This window comes from Rhinolophus ferrumequinum, chromosome 13 (genome assembly GCF_004115265.2).
Source record: "Rhinolophus ferrumequinum isolate MPI-CBG mRhiFer1 chromosome 13, mRhiFer1_v1.p, whole genome shotgun sequence".
Classification (NCBI taxonomy): Eukaryota; Metazoa; Chordata; class Mammalia; order Chiroptera; family Rhinolophidae; genus Rhinolophus; species Rhinolophus ferrumequinum.
The window spans coordinates 21,345,705-21,363,671 of NC_046296.1; the positions used below are offsets into that span (position 1 = coordinate 21,345,705).

Below are 17,967 nucleotides of genomic sequence, written 5' to 3' on the forward strand. Positions count from 1 at the left end.
TTAATTCTGTTTTTAATCTTTTGAGGAACTGCCATGCTGTTTTCCATAGTGATTTCACTTTTCTTACATTCCCATCAGCAGTGTGCAAGAGCTTGAGGAAAAGATTCTTGTAGCAGCTCTTAATGCTAACCTCTCAACATCAGTGTTCCACAAGACTAAACAAGAATGCGTAGTTGTCCCATAAGTGCCTTTTCCTAGAAATAAAAACGTTTTTTAAAAGTGCCTCTTGAAAAGTAAGGAAAAGGAGCTGTGTTTTCTTAGTGGTTTGTTGTCAAGATAGGCATTCCTGGGGGGTGGGAGACGAGGGTAAAGAGGATCCAATATTTGGTGATGGAAGGAGAACTGACTCTGGGTGGTGAGCACACAATGAGATTTATAGATAATGTAATACAGAATTGTACACCTGAAATCTATGTAACTTTACTAACAATTGTCACCCCGATAAACTTTAATTAAAAAAAATATATTAAGTATTAAAAAAAAAAAAAGATAGGCATTCCTCTCAGCTATTTGCCTGGCATCTTCCTCATTTCTAAGCTTCTGTCTTGTGACATTAAAAAGTCCAAGGTTGATCATAATATGTGTCTTTACTCTGGAAAGTTTATCTTCCTGCAAATTCAAGTCCCTAGAATGGACTTGGAATGGAGCATGGTGGTTGACTTTTGCTTCTAACTTGCAGCTGTCACAGATGGTTTAGGGTCTGGTTTCTCAGTGATAGGAACTATTTAGAATGACTAGATTTTAGAAATAGCATCTGTCATCACAAAACTTCAGGGCTTACACCCCAAGTCAGAGAAGACATGAATTTCCAAAGCCACCAAGCTGTAGCAGCCAAATCATCCTTTTTGATGGGGCTCGCATCACGCTCTGCCATATTGGTTAGTTAGTTCATCCTGCTTCCTTCCTCATGTCTGTATTCCTAATTAGGCTTGGAATGGGCCTTAAGCAAGCTCTTAGTCTTAAGTAGCCTATATGAGTAGATACCCATCCTCTCTTGACATTTTAAAAGACAAAGCTCCCAACTTTCAGTATAACCCAGTGTCATGCTAGGAAATGGTTTTGATTATCTAAGCTTAGACTGGTTTATGAAGAACTTACTATCATTTTGCCTTGTAGTTGGTATTTTTAATAACTAAGTCTTGAGGGGAGAAGTATAAAAGAAGAATCTGAAATAGATTCATTCCTACCTCCAACTCTAGCAACTATTTCCTTCTCTCTTTTCCTAGACCCCAACACCACTTACACTTAAGAGAAGAGGGGAAGGTGCTTTCTCTTACCTCCCTCCTTAATTTTAAAGTACGAACAATCCTGTCCTCTAAAAGCACTCTCAACTTCCATTGGGCAGGCAAACTAATACTGCATGTACTTTTGTTCAGGGGTCCACCTTCTCAGTCCTTTAACCATGATTTCAGTGCTTCTCCAAACTCTTAATCTGATTCATTTTTACTTGGAAACCCTAGAGACTTGAGATAGAACTGAGTATACTAATGGGGATGTGATAAGCAAACACCACCAACAGAAAAACATAAGCAGACGATTCATAAAAGACGAAATATAAATGACCAGTAAATACATGTTTTAGAAAGCTCATCATCATAATGAATCCAAGAAGAGCCAATTATTAAACGATGAGATGCTACAACTTCTGCTATCAGATTGGTAAAGATGAAAAATAACCCACCACCTCAGGCTTGGTGAAGGTATAAGAAAACAGACACGTTCAGATCCTGTTAGTGGGAATATCAATTAGTCTAACTTTGGGGAAGATAGTTTGACAGTTTATAGCAAAAGCCTTTAAGAGTTTACTTTCTCTTTGACTTAGCAATTCTTTTCTTAAAAATTATTCTAAGAAAAGATGAATATGCTTAAATATTTATCAAATGACTAGAATTTATAGGAAAAGATTAGAAGAGTATTCATTGAAAACTCTTCATAGTGAGTTATCCCTAGAAATGAGATTATGGGTAGTTTTTACTTTTATCCTTTGGCTTATCTGGATTTCCTAAATTTTCCACAACAAACATGTATTACTTTTTAAATAAGGGATTAAACCATAAAAGCTGGTTCTTTTTTCAAACGAGGAGTGAGTTTAGATTTTCCCCCACCTCCTCAAGCTATTCTGTTGGCTGCACCTGTGTGGGCTGAGTTTGCTTGTTGAACACCATGTTTAGTCAGCTCTGTATTTTCCCAAATCTGCTACCTTGGGGCCAGTCATCTTTCCTCCTTCCTGTATTGCCATGGTGCCCTCCAAGTGTCCTTCCCTGCAGTTATTACCAGTTCAGATCTCCAGTTTCATCTCTAAACAGCCCATCACCTAGGTAACCAGATCCTACTTCCTACTTTTCCATTCATGTTGGATGATTGACATCTAGAAGTGGATAGTACCTTTAAGTTTATCTTCATTTTATCAGTAAGAAAACTTAGATCCAGAGAAAGAGAGGAATTTGCACAAAGTGCCACAGAACCTAGTGCAGAACTCAGGTCTCTTGTCTTCATACTTTTTCTTCGTCTCTGTCACACCGTGCTGCCTCCTTCTCGCATTTCAATATATTCAAGAAGTTCTGCTTATTCTAATCTCATAGCAAGGCATTGAGTAAAATCTGGAATTCCACCCATTTTCACTACTGTAACCTCAGGCATCGGTAGCTTAGTGACCCCTCAACTATCCCTCTTACTTACAAGAAAAGTTAAATCTCCTTTTACTTACCAAGCACTTTAATTTACACAAACACACACACACACAGACACACACACACACACACACACACACACACATTCTGATAAATGTGCCCATTCAATCCTGAAGGCCCTTTAAAGTAGTTCTTATCCTCTATTTACAAAAACAATACTTAGAAAAGTTAAGTAACTTAACCAACTTAATTCAGGCTGTTTTGCTCTTTTGTGTTGCATATTTTGGGGGAGGATTTTGCAGACACTAGCTAAAGTCCCCAAAATGTACAGCATCAAAATAAAAGATTAAATAATACTCTCCCTAAATCCAGGTATTCTTCCCCCAAACCCATAACACGTATTTAGATTTTTTTTTTTTAAGATTTTATTGGGGAAGGGTGACAGGACTTTATTGGGGAATAGTATGTATTTCCAGGACTTTTTTCCAAGTCAAATTGTTGTCCTTTCAGTCTTAGTTGTGGAGGGCACAGCTCAGGTCCAGGTCCAGTTGCCGTTGCTAGTTGCAGAGGATGCAGCCCATCATCCCTTGCGGGAGTTGAACCAGCAACCTTGCGGTTGAGAGCCCACTGGCCCATGTGGGAATCGAACCGGCAGCATTCGAAGTTAGGGGCACGGAGCTCCAACCGCCTGAGCCATCGGGCTGGCCCCCACATATTTAGATTTTGAAGCCAGTTCTCAAAATACCAGCGTCAGCCTGGGAACTGGACCATTTTCTTCTGTCCAGAATTGGCCACTGCTCTTCACGTAACGGAATGTGATGGGGTCATGGGCTGGTGATTCTAACACAAAGCAGATGGAAAACTCTTAGAAGTTGTTTCTTAGGAAGATCAAATCATTGCAAAGTGCAATGAATGAATTTCTGGGTTTTACTGGTCTGTCACCTTGTACAATTGAAAATCGGAGTGTGAGTGTTTACATTTTAGGTGTAAATTGTCCCAGAAGATCCATTTTGCTTTTGTATCCAGATAAGTCATTTCCCACTAGCCATGTAAAATATTAAATGTGTTCATTTGGCATCCACACTGTGTGTCTAAATGTCTGTGTCCATGAGACATCCACAAGCCACGATACGCCAATGGGGAGCTTGACTGAGGTTTTGGTCTTCGAGAACACTTCCAGCACAGTTTGCTAAAGCCACCGCGCTCTTCTCCACACTGCTCTTCCCCACCCCCATCATGATACATGGCCTCAGAGCGTCTTCATAAAATTGTGAGACAGGACAGAATTCATAAAATGAAGGATGTCAGGGCCATCCCTCGATGTATGTGGAGTGCCTCCAGGCTGTCGTTTAGAGACTGTCAGCATCCGGTTGCCTTTCTTGCACCTCCCATTACATCCTGTCCACAAGCGCTTCATTTACACTGACCAAAAATGACCAATAATAGATGTGACCTCTTTTAAGAATCTTACATTTTAAAGCATCAAGGCCTTAGTTAAAGCAAAGGAGTGAATCCCTAGTGCTTAGAAGACCTGAGTCCTCGTCCTAGCTGGCTGTGTGGCTCACTTGCTGTAAGCTCTTAGGCAAGTTGCTGCACCTTTCTGGAGCTGGTTTCTTCATCTGTAAGCGAGAAGTCTAATTGAGTAAGATCTGAGGTGCTGCCCCGTGCCAGCGTATCTTTTACAACTTGATCATTATACGTGGGACCAGTGTGTGTGCAGACCCTTCCGTGCATGTTGACGGAGATGGGCAGACCCTGTAGGCAGCATGTGGAAGGAGCTTGGAAGTCCAGTCCAGGCTCTGCCACATCCCATCTATGATTTTGGCAAGTCACACATTCTCCAGCCTCCTCAATTCTATAGTATTCCCAAACCCAGGTTTTTTTGGTGAATAACTAATGAAAATATTTGATATTGAACTCTCCAAATATTAAGTGGTAACTTATAATGGCAGCTGGGGACCAGCACTGAGCAACGGAGAGCCTTTTCTTACCTCGAGAGGACTGGGAGTGAAAAACTCCGGTTTTGCATGTGCCATCCACTTTTCAGATGCTGTAGCCCTTTCCTCTTACTCCTTGTTTTCTGCCTGGTGTTACTCTGTCCCCTGATCCTCCCTCCCACAGTTCCAGTATTTGAGTACACCCAAGCATCAGTGACCATACAAATTATCAATGTGAATATCCTATTACTTTGAGGTTTGGTTAGAAAACAAGCCTCCCTAAATTCGGCATTTTTACCCTATCCCCACCCGAGTCCAGCTCACCACACACATTTACACATGTACTTTTTAACCCTCTCACATACTTTTTGTTAATAGCTAATAAAATAATTAGATTCTTGTTGAAGTATCTGACTTCTTCCAATTGATCCCCTGTTCTCCCCCACCTCCCCAGTGAAGGCAGAAGGCACAGCTGTGACAGAGAGTACGAGAGGGAACCAATAGCTGGGGCTAAGACACTTTCCCCACCTTCAATCATGCTGTAAGAGCTGCAAGGGCATGGAGCACAGAGAAGGTTCCAGATGTGGCAGGGAGGACAGGGAAAGGCTCCGAGGAGAAGATCCTTAAGTACACCAAAGGTAGGGGGAGGTATTTCCATTTGACAGTTGAGATACTGTCAGAAGTTTAAGGAACTGCCCCCGGGTCCCAGTCAGTCACTAGAGAGGCTAGAATTCAGACTCTGGAAGAATGCTCGCCTGAGGTTTTGCATCAAGATGAACTGCTGTATGAAAGACAAGCAAGTAATTTGGGGTCTTTTTAGCCATTGTTTCACAAGATTACAAATGTGAGTGCTAAAAGTGAAAGAGGCAAATTATTATTATTTTTTTAAGTGAGAGAAGCTTTTGGAAGGAATAAAACAAAAACTAGTATTCAGAATAATGAAAAATGAGACTTTTGGGGAAAACTGTCTTAATTTTTGCCACTATACTGAAAATTGCCAAAGATATATTTACAGCCAGATTAATGCTAGTGTGATTACGCTGGATACTTGGCTAGTACACTGGGTTTTCCTCCCAGCTGTTGAGAAGCTTCTTGTTTCCTTCCTTTCTTCAATATAAATCAGGTGTAAATGAGAAATGTAGCATTAAATTCAAAGGTGTCCCACGTGCCATATACTCCAAAGATGATAAATTGGTTTCACATATTAAAATGTCTTTTTCTGCAGTGTGTTAATTGTACCAAAGCAAATCATGCTTCCAAGACACTAAAATCCATTATTTTGTTTCATCTGAGTAGTTATAAATTACAGATCACCTAAAATTTGGTTTCTGTCCCTCAATGAATATCACTTTTGCCTTTACTTATTTCGATTCCTGATGGTCTACAAAACTACAGATTCTTTAAAATTGTTCCATATATACACATACTTGAACCCCAGTCACTTCTTTTTCTCAAACATTTTACTTTTAGTTTTATCTTAATGGCATTTTATTTCTGTGATAGAAAAAAGTTTGTTGACAGGCCTTTAATTTGGCAAGTTATTGAATTTTCTGTCTCAGTCTCCTTGTAAGTAAAAGGAGGTATGAGCTCTTAATTCCCTTCTTTCTATAGGATTCTCGGATTTATTATTTTGTTTCAATTAATGTTCTATCTTTAATAAGTTAAAAGTAAATGGAGAGTTGTTAATGGATCAGGGCTAAAGGAATTGTTTCGGAAGGAATCTTAATATGTATACATTATTACACGTTAACTTATCAGGTGTGACAAATCTGGTGGCTTCTGATGTCCTTTTGTTTCTTAGCTAAAAGATATCAGAAGTAATCTATCAGCAGGCTTAAGTGACTTGTGAGATTTGACTTTAGAATAATTAGAGTACCAGCATGTCACAGATTCTCAGTTGGCAGACAATAAAGGATTGTTGAAGTTAATTTAGGCATGGTTTAATATATTCTCTGGGTGAGCTATAAACCATTTCTAAATGCAAGTAAAAAAAGAGACTCAAAACTCATACACAAAGCCTTATATGCATATGTTTATGGCAGCTTTATTTTTAATAGCTAAAAACTGGAAACAACCAAATGTCCATCAACTAGTGAATGAATCAATACAATGTACATTCGTACAGTGGAACTCTACTCAGCAATAAAACAGAACAAACTACTGATACATGCCACAACACGGAGAAATCTCAAAGGTGTTACGGTAAATGATTGCCACCAGACAGAAGGGACTGCGTACTGTATGGTTCCATTTACAGGAAATACTAGAACAGGCAAACTGTACGAACAGAAAGCAAATCAGATCAGTTGTTGCCAGGGTCTCGGGGTGAGAGGAAGTCATTGACTGGAAAGAGGTACAAGGGTATTTTGGGGGCGATGGAAGTATTCTCCATCATTATTTCACTAGTGCTTATATGAATGTGGACATTTGTTAAAATTCATCAAATTGTACATTTAAAACCAGTGACTTTTATTCAGTGTAAATTATACCTCAAAATTAAAAACAAACGGGAGCATTTGAGATCTTTCTCCCCAGCATGTCAGTTTGTTTCAAATAAACTCTTAAATAAAAATTAAAATAATAATAGTAATAAAAATAAGAAGAAATAAAACCAGACCAGCATCTTGAATGCTTCATAAAGTGACTACTTCAATTAAGGAAATAATCATTTTTAAACTGCAAACTTTGAAAATCTATTTTTAACAAGATAGTAACATTCATTTTAATGATGAATCCGTATAAAATTTGGATCCCTAGAATGTATTTGTATAGAAAACAGTAAATGATGAGCTTGTTTTAATATCTCATTGCATTTTTGCTTTTCTCTTTACCTCTCTGCCCAACCTAGAGAAACTAATTGAGGGACTCAAATCTCCTGACACTTCTCTTCTGCTCCCCGATCTCTTGCCTATGACAGATCCTTTCGGTAGCACTTCCGATGCTGTAATTGGTAAAGTCTTCATCTCTGTTTTTTCAGTCGTGCATGATGTGTGTGTCTGTTTCAAGAATGATAACTAACCAGTTAACAGGTCCCTACTGATTAGCCCCAGTGAGGAAATGCCACCAAGCCTCCTGGTGTTGGAGTAATGCCTTGTGCTCACCCAGAAGCCAAGGCTATTTAATCTCCCTTTACTATAATATGAGACGGGGTCTTATGTACTATCTTATACTATACTATACTATACTATACTATACTATACTATACTATACTATAATACTGAGTCTTATATTAATTTTTGCTCCAAAAGACGCATGAGAGCCGATGGTCCAGCTAGGTGTTATTTTCGGGGAAACACGGTATCACCCCAAATGAAGTGTTTTCTGTCTTCATAACTTCATAAAAATAGCAGCACAACACTGTTATTTTTCCTTTCCTGATATCCCAAGATTTCTAAAGTGATTTCTTATGAATGAAGAGAATTGTGGGAAAATTCACCTTTAGTTACCAAAGTTTCATGAAAAAAGTTGGTTTCGAGCTGGACCTTATCTTTAGCAGATTCTTCTTTTAAAGGCCTCTCTCTCTGCCGAGTATCAGTAACTGAGAAAACATACGCTTGGTGGGGAAGCACCAGGAGTAGAATCAGGACAGGGCTTGGTCTGCTTGCCCTTATGTTTCCCTGTGCTCCAACCACAAGGCAGGCGAGACCTACCAAAAGTCCAGGGCCCCTGTACTCCAGGGGCACAGAGTCCTAGAATTCAGAAAGGCCATGACACCACAGGGAGATGCGCCTCTCGCTGGGGAATGTCATAGCTACAGGATACCTCCCAGGTACATCGCGGGATGGGCTTTGCAAGGCACAGCGGATAGGAAAGGCCCCTAAGTTTATCCTTTAAGAAAATCAAAACGACCAGAAGTTAGTAAAGTGCATTTTAGTCTATCTCTTCTGACGTGGAAGAGATCTCCTGGGTGGTTCTCATTCTGCATTCATCTGTAAACACTGAGACTCACCGAGACGAGCCATAATGCACAGGCGTGCTCAATCGGGGAAGCCCAGACACTCAAAGCTGCAGAATACGGTAACTTACTGCACTTTCCATCTCGCCTGAAACCGGCATCTTAGAGACCTGTACAAGAAAGCCTGCACAGAACTGGCCACAGAGCCTGTGACTGCCTTTCCCTTACCCTTTATTCTCCTCTCTTAATGCTCTGTTACAAAAGAAAAAGCTGATGTTGCTGTTGAGAGTCTCATACCAGGACTGGAGCCCCCGGTGCCCCAGCGCCTCCCTTCTCAGACGGACTCTGTGACCTCGAACCGCACAGGTCAGTCAGGAGTCTGTGCAGCTGCGGGGACCGGTCCATGTGGGGAGCCCCCAGAGCCAGTGTGCCACCCACCGCTGGTGGTCCTGGGCTTGTTTTTGCAGCCTGGTTAGTTCCTCCTAGATGGGACACTTGGCATTGTCACAGCCCCAGATTCTAGATGCTGAGTGATGTGTTTCTTCGCTAAAAAGCAGAGTACTTTTTGGAGCCCTGTTCTTTGTGGAGGGATCCCTGGGCTTTCTCTGGTTACAGTCTTTATTCAAGATTTTTTTCGTTGGTAGCAACTTCCACCTCCTTAATTAAAGAACTCTGCTGAGCTGTAAGGATGCTCAGTTACTGAGCAGTTGTTCCTAGATTATCTAACAATGTCAGTGCTATCCCTGGACTCGTGCTCTATGTGGACATTCTGTTGCCAGCACAGTGCTTTAATCATATATAGGTAGGTGATTTGCTGTTAAATTGTGGGCAAAGTTGAAATCTTCCCTGGTTCCAGCATTGTTTTCTCCCTAATATCAAAGTTCGCTCTTAGTAGAATTCCTTAACTGCCCATAAATACAGATTTGATAACCTTCATTTTCATTAAGTCCATAACTACCTGATAAAAGGGTCAGATTTCCTACCTTGGAACAGAAACAGTTAGTAGTCTAGGAAGAATGAAGATTAACTCATCCAGGTAAAAAGAAAATGAACACAGAAGACAATATGGTTTCTGTTCCTTGTGCTTACTTTGTTATTTTCTCCTAGAAAACTTTTCCAGAAAATAATTCATGTGTTAAAATACTTGAACTCTGAATTTTGTCTTTTTTCTGCTCTTCAACTAAAAGCAAAATTATGTTTTCGAAGGAGCAATTCAAAGTTAAAGACACTAGTAAGAGGGGCAAGATTGTTCTATTTTGAATAGGAATCTGGTTGAGTTTTAGAAAGTGCTGTTTAATCATGTCATATTCTGCTAATAATAAGCCAGGGACAACCCCTTCTAATCAGCTTAGATATCTCATCCTATAGTAACTTTTTTCCATGAATGTTTAGGGAAAGTTTAAGTGAAACTCTTTAGTTGTGAAGTCCTTTTTCTCAAATGGCATTTGCTGAGAACTGAATTGTTAAAGTTTTATTAGCATCTAAATCACATACTTGCTTAACCAGCAACCTCTGAGCAAAAAAATCATTCACTATTTATGTATTAGTGTTACGAAGAAATCTAGAAATAAATGTTTCTATAGCTGAAATCCAGAGTGCTTAACATATTTCTTTTGGTTTTCTTTCTCCTGCCTTGGCTTGTGTGTATAACATGTAAATGTAGTGACTTAAAGACTAAGGTCTAATCTCGTGATATTGTTGTATGTGCCATTTAATGCCATCCCTGACCTGGAATGCTGTTCGCCTGGACTCAGACTCTCTCACTGGGGAAGATTCCCTGATCGATTGCTCTCTGCTTTCTAACCCTACAACTGACCTTCTGGAAGAGTTTGCCCCCATAGCGATCTCTGCTCCAGCCCATAAAGGTAAATGCTTTCCTCTTGTTGGGCCCACATGTATCCTGAGAGGAGACGTGAACAACTCCTGAAATTTTTCCTTACCCCAAGTCTTTTAGTGAAGTGTTTTAACCACCTCCTTAAGTGGAAAACTGGAGTTGGTATTCTCAGCCACTGTGTCACAGTTCCTCTAAATAAGAATATTTAATAAAACTTAGACAACAAATTGGTGGGGGTTTTGCTTTCTGGAAGTTACCTGGAGTACAGATAATCCATGTGATCTAGTGAAGACAAAGCTGCATACTTTTGCAGTCAGCTCAAGGAGATGGTTGAACCTAGCCACTGACTGACTCAAATTATTGAGATGATACTGATTGGCCTTAGAACTCAAAATTGTTTCATCAAATCTGATGTCAAGTTTTTGGAGAGTGATAAACAGGCGTCATTCCTCAAAAGTCAGTGCTCAGAGATTGAGTTTATGAAAGTTTTGAATTTTGGTTAACCTTTGAGTCATGATTGATTACTGGGTTTCTCTTTCTAATCTACCATTTTCACATCTTAGTCTTAGGTTAACGTTGGTTTGAAATTCTGCTGGACAGAGGTAGTTTACACTTGATCTTAGCCAAAAGGCCGAGAAGCGATCAAAGGTAGTTTAAATTGAGTCCTATTCAATGAGTAGTTGGTGAAAACGATAGATACAACATCTAGCGTATTGTATGCAGGCGTTCACTAAACTTCTTCCCGAGCTTCTTTCTGCGCTTGGGTAGTGACAGTCATTTTCTGGAACTAGCACATACATAGAAAAGGAACAGCTTAAGTTCTTTCTGAAGGAAATTCATGAAGCCTCCACAAGATGACTGAAAATTAGCCTGTGGTTTGCAGTGGTAATAGCTGAGCCTTTGTTTTTACCCTTTATAGCATTAAAATGATTATGTTTTTATAGAGCGTGTAAGAAGAAGTTATCTTTTTAACCAAGTATGTCTGACAGGAGAATGTCAGCAGCAATGTGTAATTACAGAGGAGCAGTACTTGCAAAATAGGTGCTCAGCTAGCACTTGGCTGGTCGGATAGCCTTCCTCAGAAGGGAGAACACTCTGACAGACTTGTCCTTGAAATCTCCGTGCATGTGGTCTTCTGCCCCCACCTTGTCTGAGGCATCAGAGTTGTTTGAAAGCCTTTTTTCCCTTTTGCAGGACAGTGAGTCTTTTCAGAAGCATTTTGTTTGTGTTGTATATAGCATTTGATTCCTGAAGAGTGACTGATGACCTATCCCTGCCCGTGGTTTTGAGTTTTTCGAATAAATTGTTAGTCAGGACTCTGTTTGCTCCATAAGTAAGATAAATGACTAATTCTTGTGCCTTTGTGAATTACTGACATTGAAGAAATACCTCACACTAACTACAATTATTATCTTAAAATGGTAGAAAGAATTCATCCTTTAATTCGTTTTCCTAATCATTTATGAAAGTCTTAACATGGCCAGCTCTACAGCACTTTTTTCTATTTCCCTAAGTTTTCCTATTTTGCTGCTTTTATTTCAACTCAGGAAAATAAACATTGTCATCTTTAAAAACTGCAATGATTATGCAGTTGGGAACTTGGTGCTTCTGACATGTTCTCTCATTTGCTAATCTCTGCCTCTGTTGTTTCTGCTTGTGTACTTGCGTTCTGTATTAAGCTGCGGAAGATAGTAATCTCCTCTCAGGTTTCGATGTCCCTGAGGGCTCGGACAAGGTGGCAGAAGATGAGTTTGACCCTATTCCTGTATTGATAACCAAAAACCCACAAGGTAAGAAAGAGAGCATGGGGAAAAGAGAAGAGTTTGACATCAGCTCTCTACAAAATAGTAGTGTATCTAATCTACAAGGGGGAAAAAAAGCAACATTTAATGAAGGAAATTGGGGGTAATGACAATCATTGTGGGCTGGACCAGTTTAGATAAGAGATGCAAACAGAGATACTGATGCAAGTATCTTAAAGCCTTACCACGTTGTTTCTTTAGGGAGAGGAAAAGTAACTAATAGTTGGACTTAAAGCTGGTTTTTATAACTCAAGCCAAAAAATAAAGTGATCTTCAATCAGTTGAAGCCTGAAGGCTTGTGTCAAAAAAAAAAAAAAAGTACTGACCATTTTAAAAATCATGATTAGAACCATCTGTAATAAATATTCTTCCCAAAGAGATTAACAATGGTGCTTTGATATCATTTGCATCTTTTGGACATTTGTGGAGCGTACTTTTTCCTCTTTGATGGATAAAAATCATTTGAACATGCTAACAAAACACTGAATTGCATAGTGCCATCTGCATATTTGTTTAAAGCATGTGTTTATTGCAGTGTTCTTAACTAATTTCTCCCCAAAGAAAAAATTACTGATTCTTACTTTATCAGGGAGATGACTCAATGTTATCAAGAAATTAGCATACAGCCAGCAGTTCTCAGGCAAAATATGCATATATATTCTTTTGAAAATACCATCTTCTTTGCAAGGTGTCCTGCTCATAGTATGGTGTGCACACAATGCCTGAACTTTTGGTGGGAGGTGGTGGATGCCTATTTATATGTTTAAAAATCAACGTGTAAGAGTTTGCAAATGTAGATTGTTGCTTCTCTAGGGTTGTCTTGGTTTTTTCTCCTTCGCTTGCTCTGCACATCTAAACCTTAACCCTCTGTGTTTTGTACTGAATTCCTATCTCTCCACTTCCAGGTGGGCACTCTAGAAACAGCAGTGGGAGCTCTGAGTCCAGTCTTCCCAACCTAGCCAGGTCTTTACTGCTGGTGGATCAGCTCATAGACCTGTAGCCGTGACCCAGTAGCAGATGCAGTTCTGTAACCTTCATAACCGTAATACACATTTTTGTTACGGAATTATAAGAAAAATGATTTTTTTAAAAATCTGCAAATAAGGGGCCCCCTAGCCCTTATCTCCTACCCCTTGCCTCCTCCTATAGAAATGATAAGGAAAGAAAATCACTTTGGCCCTCCAGATACTCCTTGGCCAGCTCCTCCCTGTTAGTTTGCTGTGTTTTCTCATTACCCTTCTTCAACAGCATTATCTTAAATCAAGCACTAGATGCCATGAGCTTCACCTCTGCTGGAATCGACTCCACCAAAAGCTTAACTGTAACGGAAACTAGTGAATTGATACCTTTGCCTCATTCTCGCTAGGAATGGCCTCCCAAGTCAATCCTCCCAGCCCCTGTCTCCTTTGGCCAGATGCTGATGAATGTGTTTCTCTGTTTTTGCTTTTTATCCTGCTGCATTATGAAGACGTGGCTTCTTCAGTTGGTCTTAACTCTAGGTAGTAGCCCAGAGATGGGTGTGTGGTTTAAGAGAGGGTAAAATTGACTGACTGATGGTATGTGTTTGAAAAGAGAAAGTAAGTCCAGCTTCTAGCCAACCAACTTTGACCTTGACTTAGCCAAGGGATTTTACACCCCATGCAACCTGTCCAGCATCCGTCCAGCACTCTGGCTTCCATTGAACCGTGATTCTCAGATCTGGAGACGTGACTGCAAGTGCTTGAGATCCTTGGATAAAATGTGTACGTTACATAAATCCCAAGTATTGCCATTCCTTTTCATGTTAACTATCCCAAGCCGGGATCTCAGAATTAGACCAAAACAAGACAATGGTGATAATATGATACCTTTTATTAGAAGACTTTTCATTGGGGGGTGGATGAGGGAGGGGAAGGAATTGTAGCAGAAACAGATGTATTTTTCTTGTGATTTTTATTTTGAATCAAATATTGTAAATTGTGTATAAAAGACGCTGAATAGTTCTGTTTCCACTTGGCGTTTCAAGTCTGATATCAGGTGTCTGTACAGGGTTTTGATCTCTTTCCCTTGTATAACTACACAGCAGTCCTACAGTGTAACATATGGAATCATTTTGAGTAGACTTGTGCATTGCTATAAGCTTTCAACAGGTCCTCTGTCTTTGTAGATTAAGCATGTTGTTTATTTTCAGATAATCAAAAATAAGTATGCTGACAAGCTGGGCACAACTTGACTCTGGCTACTTACCTTTCTTTCTCGCTGATGTTTGAATCGAAGGATGCAGCCAATGAAATATGTTCAGTTGGTTTTCCTTGGCTTCCTAGATTAAAAAACAAAACAAAGCATAGTTCCTCACTAACCTTAGACTATTGTTCATAAAGTAAATAAAGGGCCCTGCAATGACATGACAACATGCCTCATGTCACCCTCTGTATATGTCCTTACTCACTGAAGTATATTTTTTTTCCTTATATGGAAAGCAGTTTTAGAAAATCGCCCTTTTGAAAGAAGGTGGGCACGGAAAACCCCGGTGTGGTTCCCTTCCTTGAGCGCCATTTTCCATGATTGGAAGGGAAACAGTAAATAAGATTTGTACAAATAAAATTCCAAGTCCATTTGCTTGTTTCTCTATCTAGTACTTTTGTTTCTTCTTCCTCATGTTTGCACTTTAAGGGGGGGAAAAAGCTGAACAGCTACAACAATCTGCAAAACACTGCACTTGGGAGGTCAAGCTTTGACCCCAGCAATGTGACAGCCGCCTTCGAAAGGCATCAGAGGAAAAGTCTGAATCTTTCAGTCTTCCTTCTTCCTTTAAATACTTCCCGTGCCAGCTGAAACTAGATGAGCTAAGTAAAGGCCTCTGTGAGGATAATGGATCATTTCCAGAATTGAGGGAGGCTCAGCCTTCCTGCTAAGGATAAAAAAAGACATCCTTGAAGAGCTCTCCTTGATTGGATAGCATGAAAATGGGACTTGGTTTGCCCTTTGTGGACAGGAATATTATTGAAGATCAAAAGTGTATTCTTTTTCCTTGACATAGAAAGAATGTATAAACTAATGAAGGAAATGTTTATTTTTAAATAAGAATAATGTTTTATGCCTATGTTTTCCAATTTGATTTTTCCATGCATACCTGTTAGAAATATAATTAAATATCCAGTTTCTCGAAACCTTGAAGTATACAGTTTAGAAATTAGGTGTCTCTAAATGGTTCCTTTCGTGTAATTACCCGTAATTACATTGAGATATATTATCTAGTTATCTGGCTCAGTAAAGCTTATTGGAGACTGTTAATGAAAAGAACAGACAAGAAGCCAGAGACTGGATGGAGGAAACCTGAGGGAAATAATGAATGAAATTCTGTAGGAGTAGGGCCTCCGAGGGGAGAACTGTTTTTCTATTAAGGAATACAAGTGAGTGACTTGGTAAATGGGGCCTTTCGGTATAAAGCATCATCCCTGAGCTAAAAGCATTTATTTGAGATGAGTGTAGTGTGCTGATAGTTGATAGACCTGTGGAACTATAGACTGAGCTATAAGCGGGACCTTAGAGACCATCCTCTAGTCCATCCAGTTCATTTGACAGGTGTAGGATGTGAGGCAGGGTGGTGGGAGGAGGCCTGGGCGGGCAGGATAGGGATCTCACCCTGACCTTTGCCCCTCACTGTCTGCGTGACCTTCAGCAGGCGCCATCACTTCTCAGAGCTGCTCTTCTTGTTTTTATAATGGTGGATTTGGACTAGATGACCTTTAAGATTATGGGGTTCTAGGGTTCTAAGTATATATTATTACGCTTTGAGAGGACTATGAAGGATTTATATATCCTGATGTTCTTCAAGTATCTAATGTAGTTCTATTATATAGCAGTATTGACATTTTAGAGAATTATAACGGACTTTATGGACTTTTACTAACCTGGGTTGCTCTTTCTTGGTTATCCAAATAGAAGCCTAAATCGTCACAGAGTTTTGGATATAGATGTTCCTTTTTTTAATATTACACATACACACAGACACACACATACACAGCATACAACAAAACAATATCAGATTTCAATTCTTTTAAAAATGTATAATCAATGATCTGCTATTTAAAAATGGACAAATAGTGTAAGCATATGTTTCTGATTTGCTTTTATTCCAACTGTGCAAGAGTAGTAACTATATTAAAAAAATCATAAATTGTTTTTTTTCCCCTTTAGAGCATTCAGATAGCTAGATTGCCAAATGCAAGTCCCAGTGTTTTTAAAAACACGGGCCTCAGAGGCGATAAGATTTAAATGGACACTTATAAATCTGATTATAATTAATGATTACTTTACCAGATATATCAGAATTTTGACATCTAATTGAGTGTTGTTCCCTTCAAAGACATCTGGTTTTACTTGGGAAGCTGATACTTATTCTAATGATGCTGCCATCATTTAAGTTATTTTTGAAACTCCTCTTCTTAGGAACAACATCAAGGAAGATAATAAGGTATAAGAAAACCAGTTGTGTTATTATCTAATTGGTATCGCCTTCAGCATCCGAAAGTATGTTTTTTCTTGACCTACTTTTTCCACCACTCTTGGTTCTGAGTAACATTTAACTATTTCCAAAAGCAAAATCACCACCCTAAGATGAAGGAGTGGTTACTACTGAAGATAGTAAAAAGAATAATCCATAGAAAATTCCCAGAGAGAAACTTATAATGGAAAGTGACAATGGTCATAATTTCCTTAATATTCTGACTAAGGGTATGTCTGTGATTGGCCTGTCTTTAGCATAGTTTAGAAATTGAAAGATAAGTGTTCTAAAATACCTCTTGAAACAGGTTGTCACTTTGTGTCATTTGATATTGAACTTGGCTTTTCCTGAATTAGAACTATAGAACTTGGATTGCTAGTAATTATACAGGAAAAAATCAGAAAAGGAACCTATTTTTCCCAAGATGAAATATTAGTTTTGTTTGTAATACCTTTTCCCACTCTCTTGACAGATAGTTGATCATTTTGATTCAAACCAGCCAGCCTTCCCCTGAGTCAGGAACAGTTTGCTTTCAGCAGTGCTATGGGAAGCGCAGACCTTTAGGGCTGACCTGCGCCCAGAGGTATGGAGGGATCTGAGTACATGCACGCTGTAGATTCCTTGGGCCAAAATTAAGTTCCCATGATAAAGTTTGTCTATAATCTGCAGGAGTTTTTAACTTTCTCAGTCTATAAGATTATCAGGATCCTGTAGCCACTGACTTGCAGTTTGGAGATAAAAATGACAACATTGCCTCAATTAAAAAAAAAAAAGACAGGAATTAAGCAAATTAGAGGCTGCCAAGCAGAACAGAGAAAACTGTCGCATGGATATTTAAAACAGAATCTTTCCTGAAACACTCCAGATATTACAAAGCAATTATCTTTTATTCCTCTCTAGAGACTATCATTTTTACCAACATAGAGTTATCCTTTTCCTTTTCCATGCTAGTAATGTTCCCGGATGTGCTTGGGTTTTTTGAGTCACAATGAATCCTGGATGTATTCCATTTCAAATAGTCTTTAACAAGATACTATTTTGTTTCTCCAAGGTTTCCTTTCAACTGAGGTCGGGGAGAAAGGTTCTTTGGGTAATGCAAGGTTATCAAATGGTGGTAGTTGCTAGAATGGAAGACACTCCCTTGGTTCCCACTTGGTGGTAGTGTCCTGAATGTACTCTTTTCCTACAAGCATTCTACTCTGCTATTGCACAGTCCTCGTCATGTGGATGTATGTTTACCACAGGTCTTTATCCTGTCCTCCCCAAGAAGACAAAGCAAACAGAGGTACATGAAGCTACCTTATGCAGTAAATGTGAAATTTGAACATTGCTACGCAAGTATTGTATAAAAACAAATCTGTAAACAAATTTCTTATGTAAACA

General features: G+C 39.3%; 1 protein-coding gene across 13 annotated transcripts in view; it reads left to right on the forward strand.

The window, feature by feature from the left end:
* Positions 1-17,967, forward strand: part of AAK1 (AP2 associated kinase 1) — a 160,073-nt gene that overhangs the window by 134,483 nt on the left and 7,623 nt on the right. For 6 of the 13 annotated variants that reach the window (XM_033124376.1, XM_033124375.1, XM_033124374.1 and 3 more), the window contains 4 exons: positions 7,416-7,517; positions 8,727-8,828; positions 10,217-10,327; positions 11,976-12,086. The exons of 2 other annotated variants lie outside the window; for them this stretch is intronic. In XM_033124376.1, the coding sequence (XP_032980267.1) occupies positions 7,416-7,517; positions 8,727-8,828; positions 10,217-10,327; positions 11,976-12,086 (426 nt within the window). Of the gene's footprint in view, positions 1-7,415; positions 7,518-8,726; positions 8,829-10,216; positions 10,328-11,975; positions 12,087-13,003; positions 17,358-17,967 lie in introns of those variants that run through there. 5 more of the 13 variants (XM_033124384.1, XM_033124385.1, XM_033124386.1 and 2 more) reach the window with 3 other exon arrangements.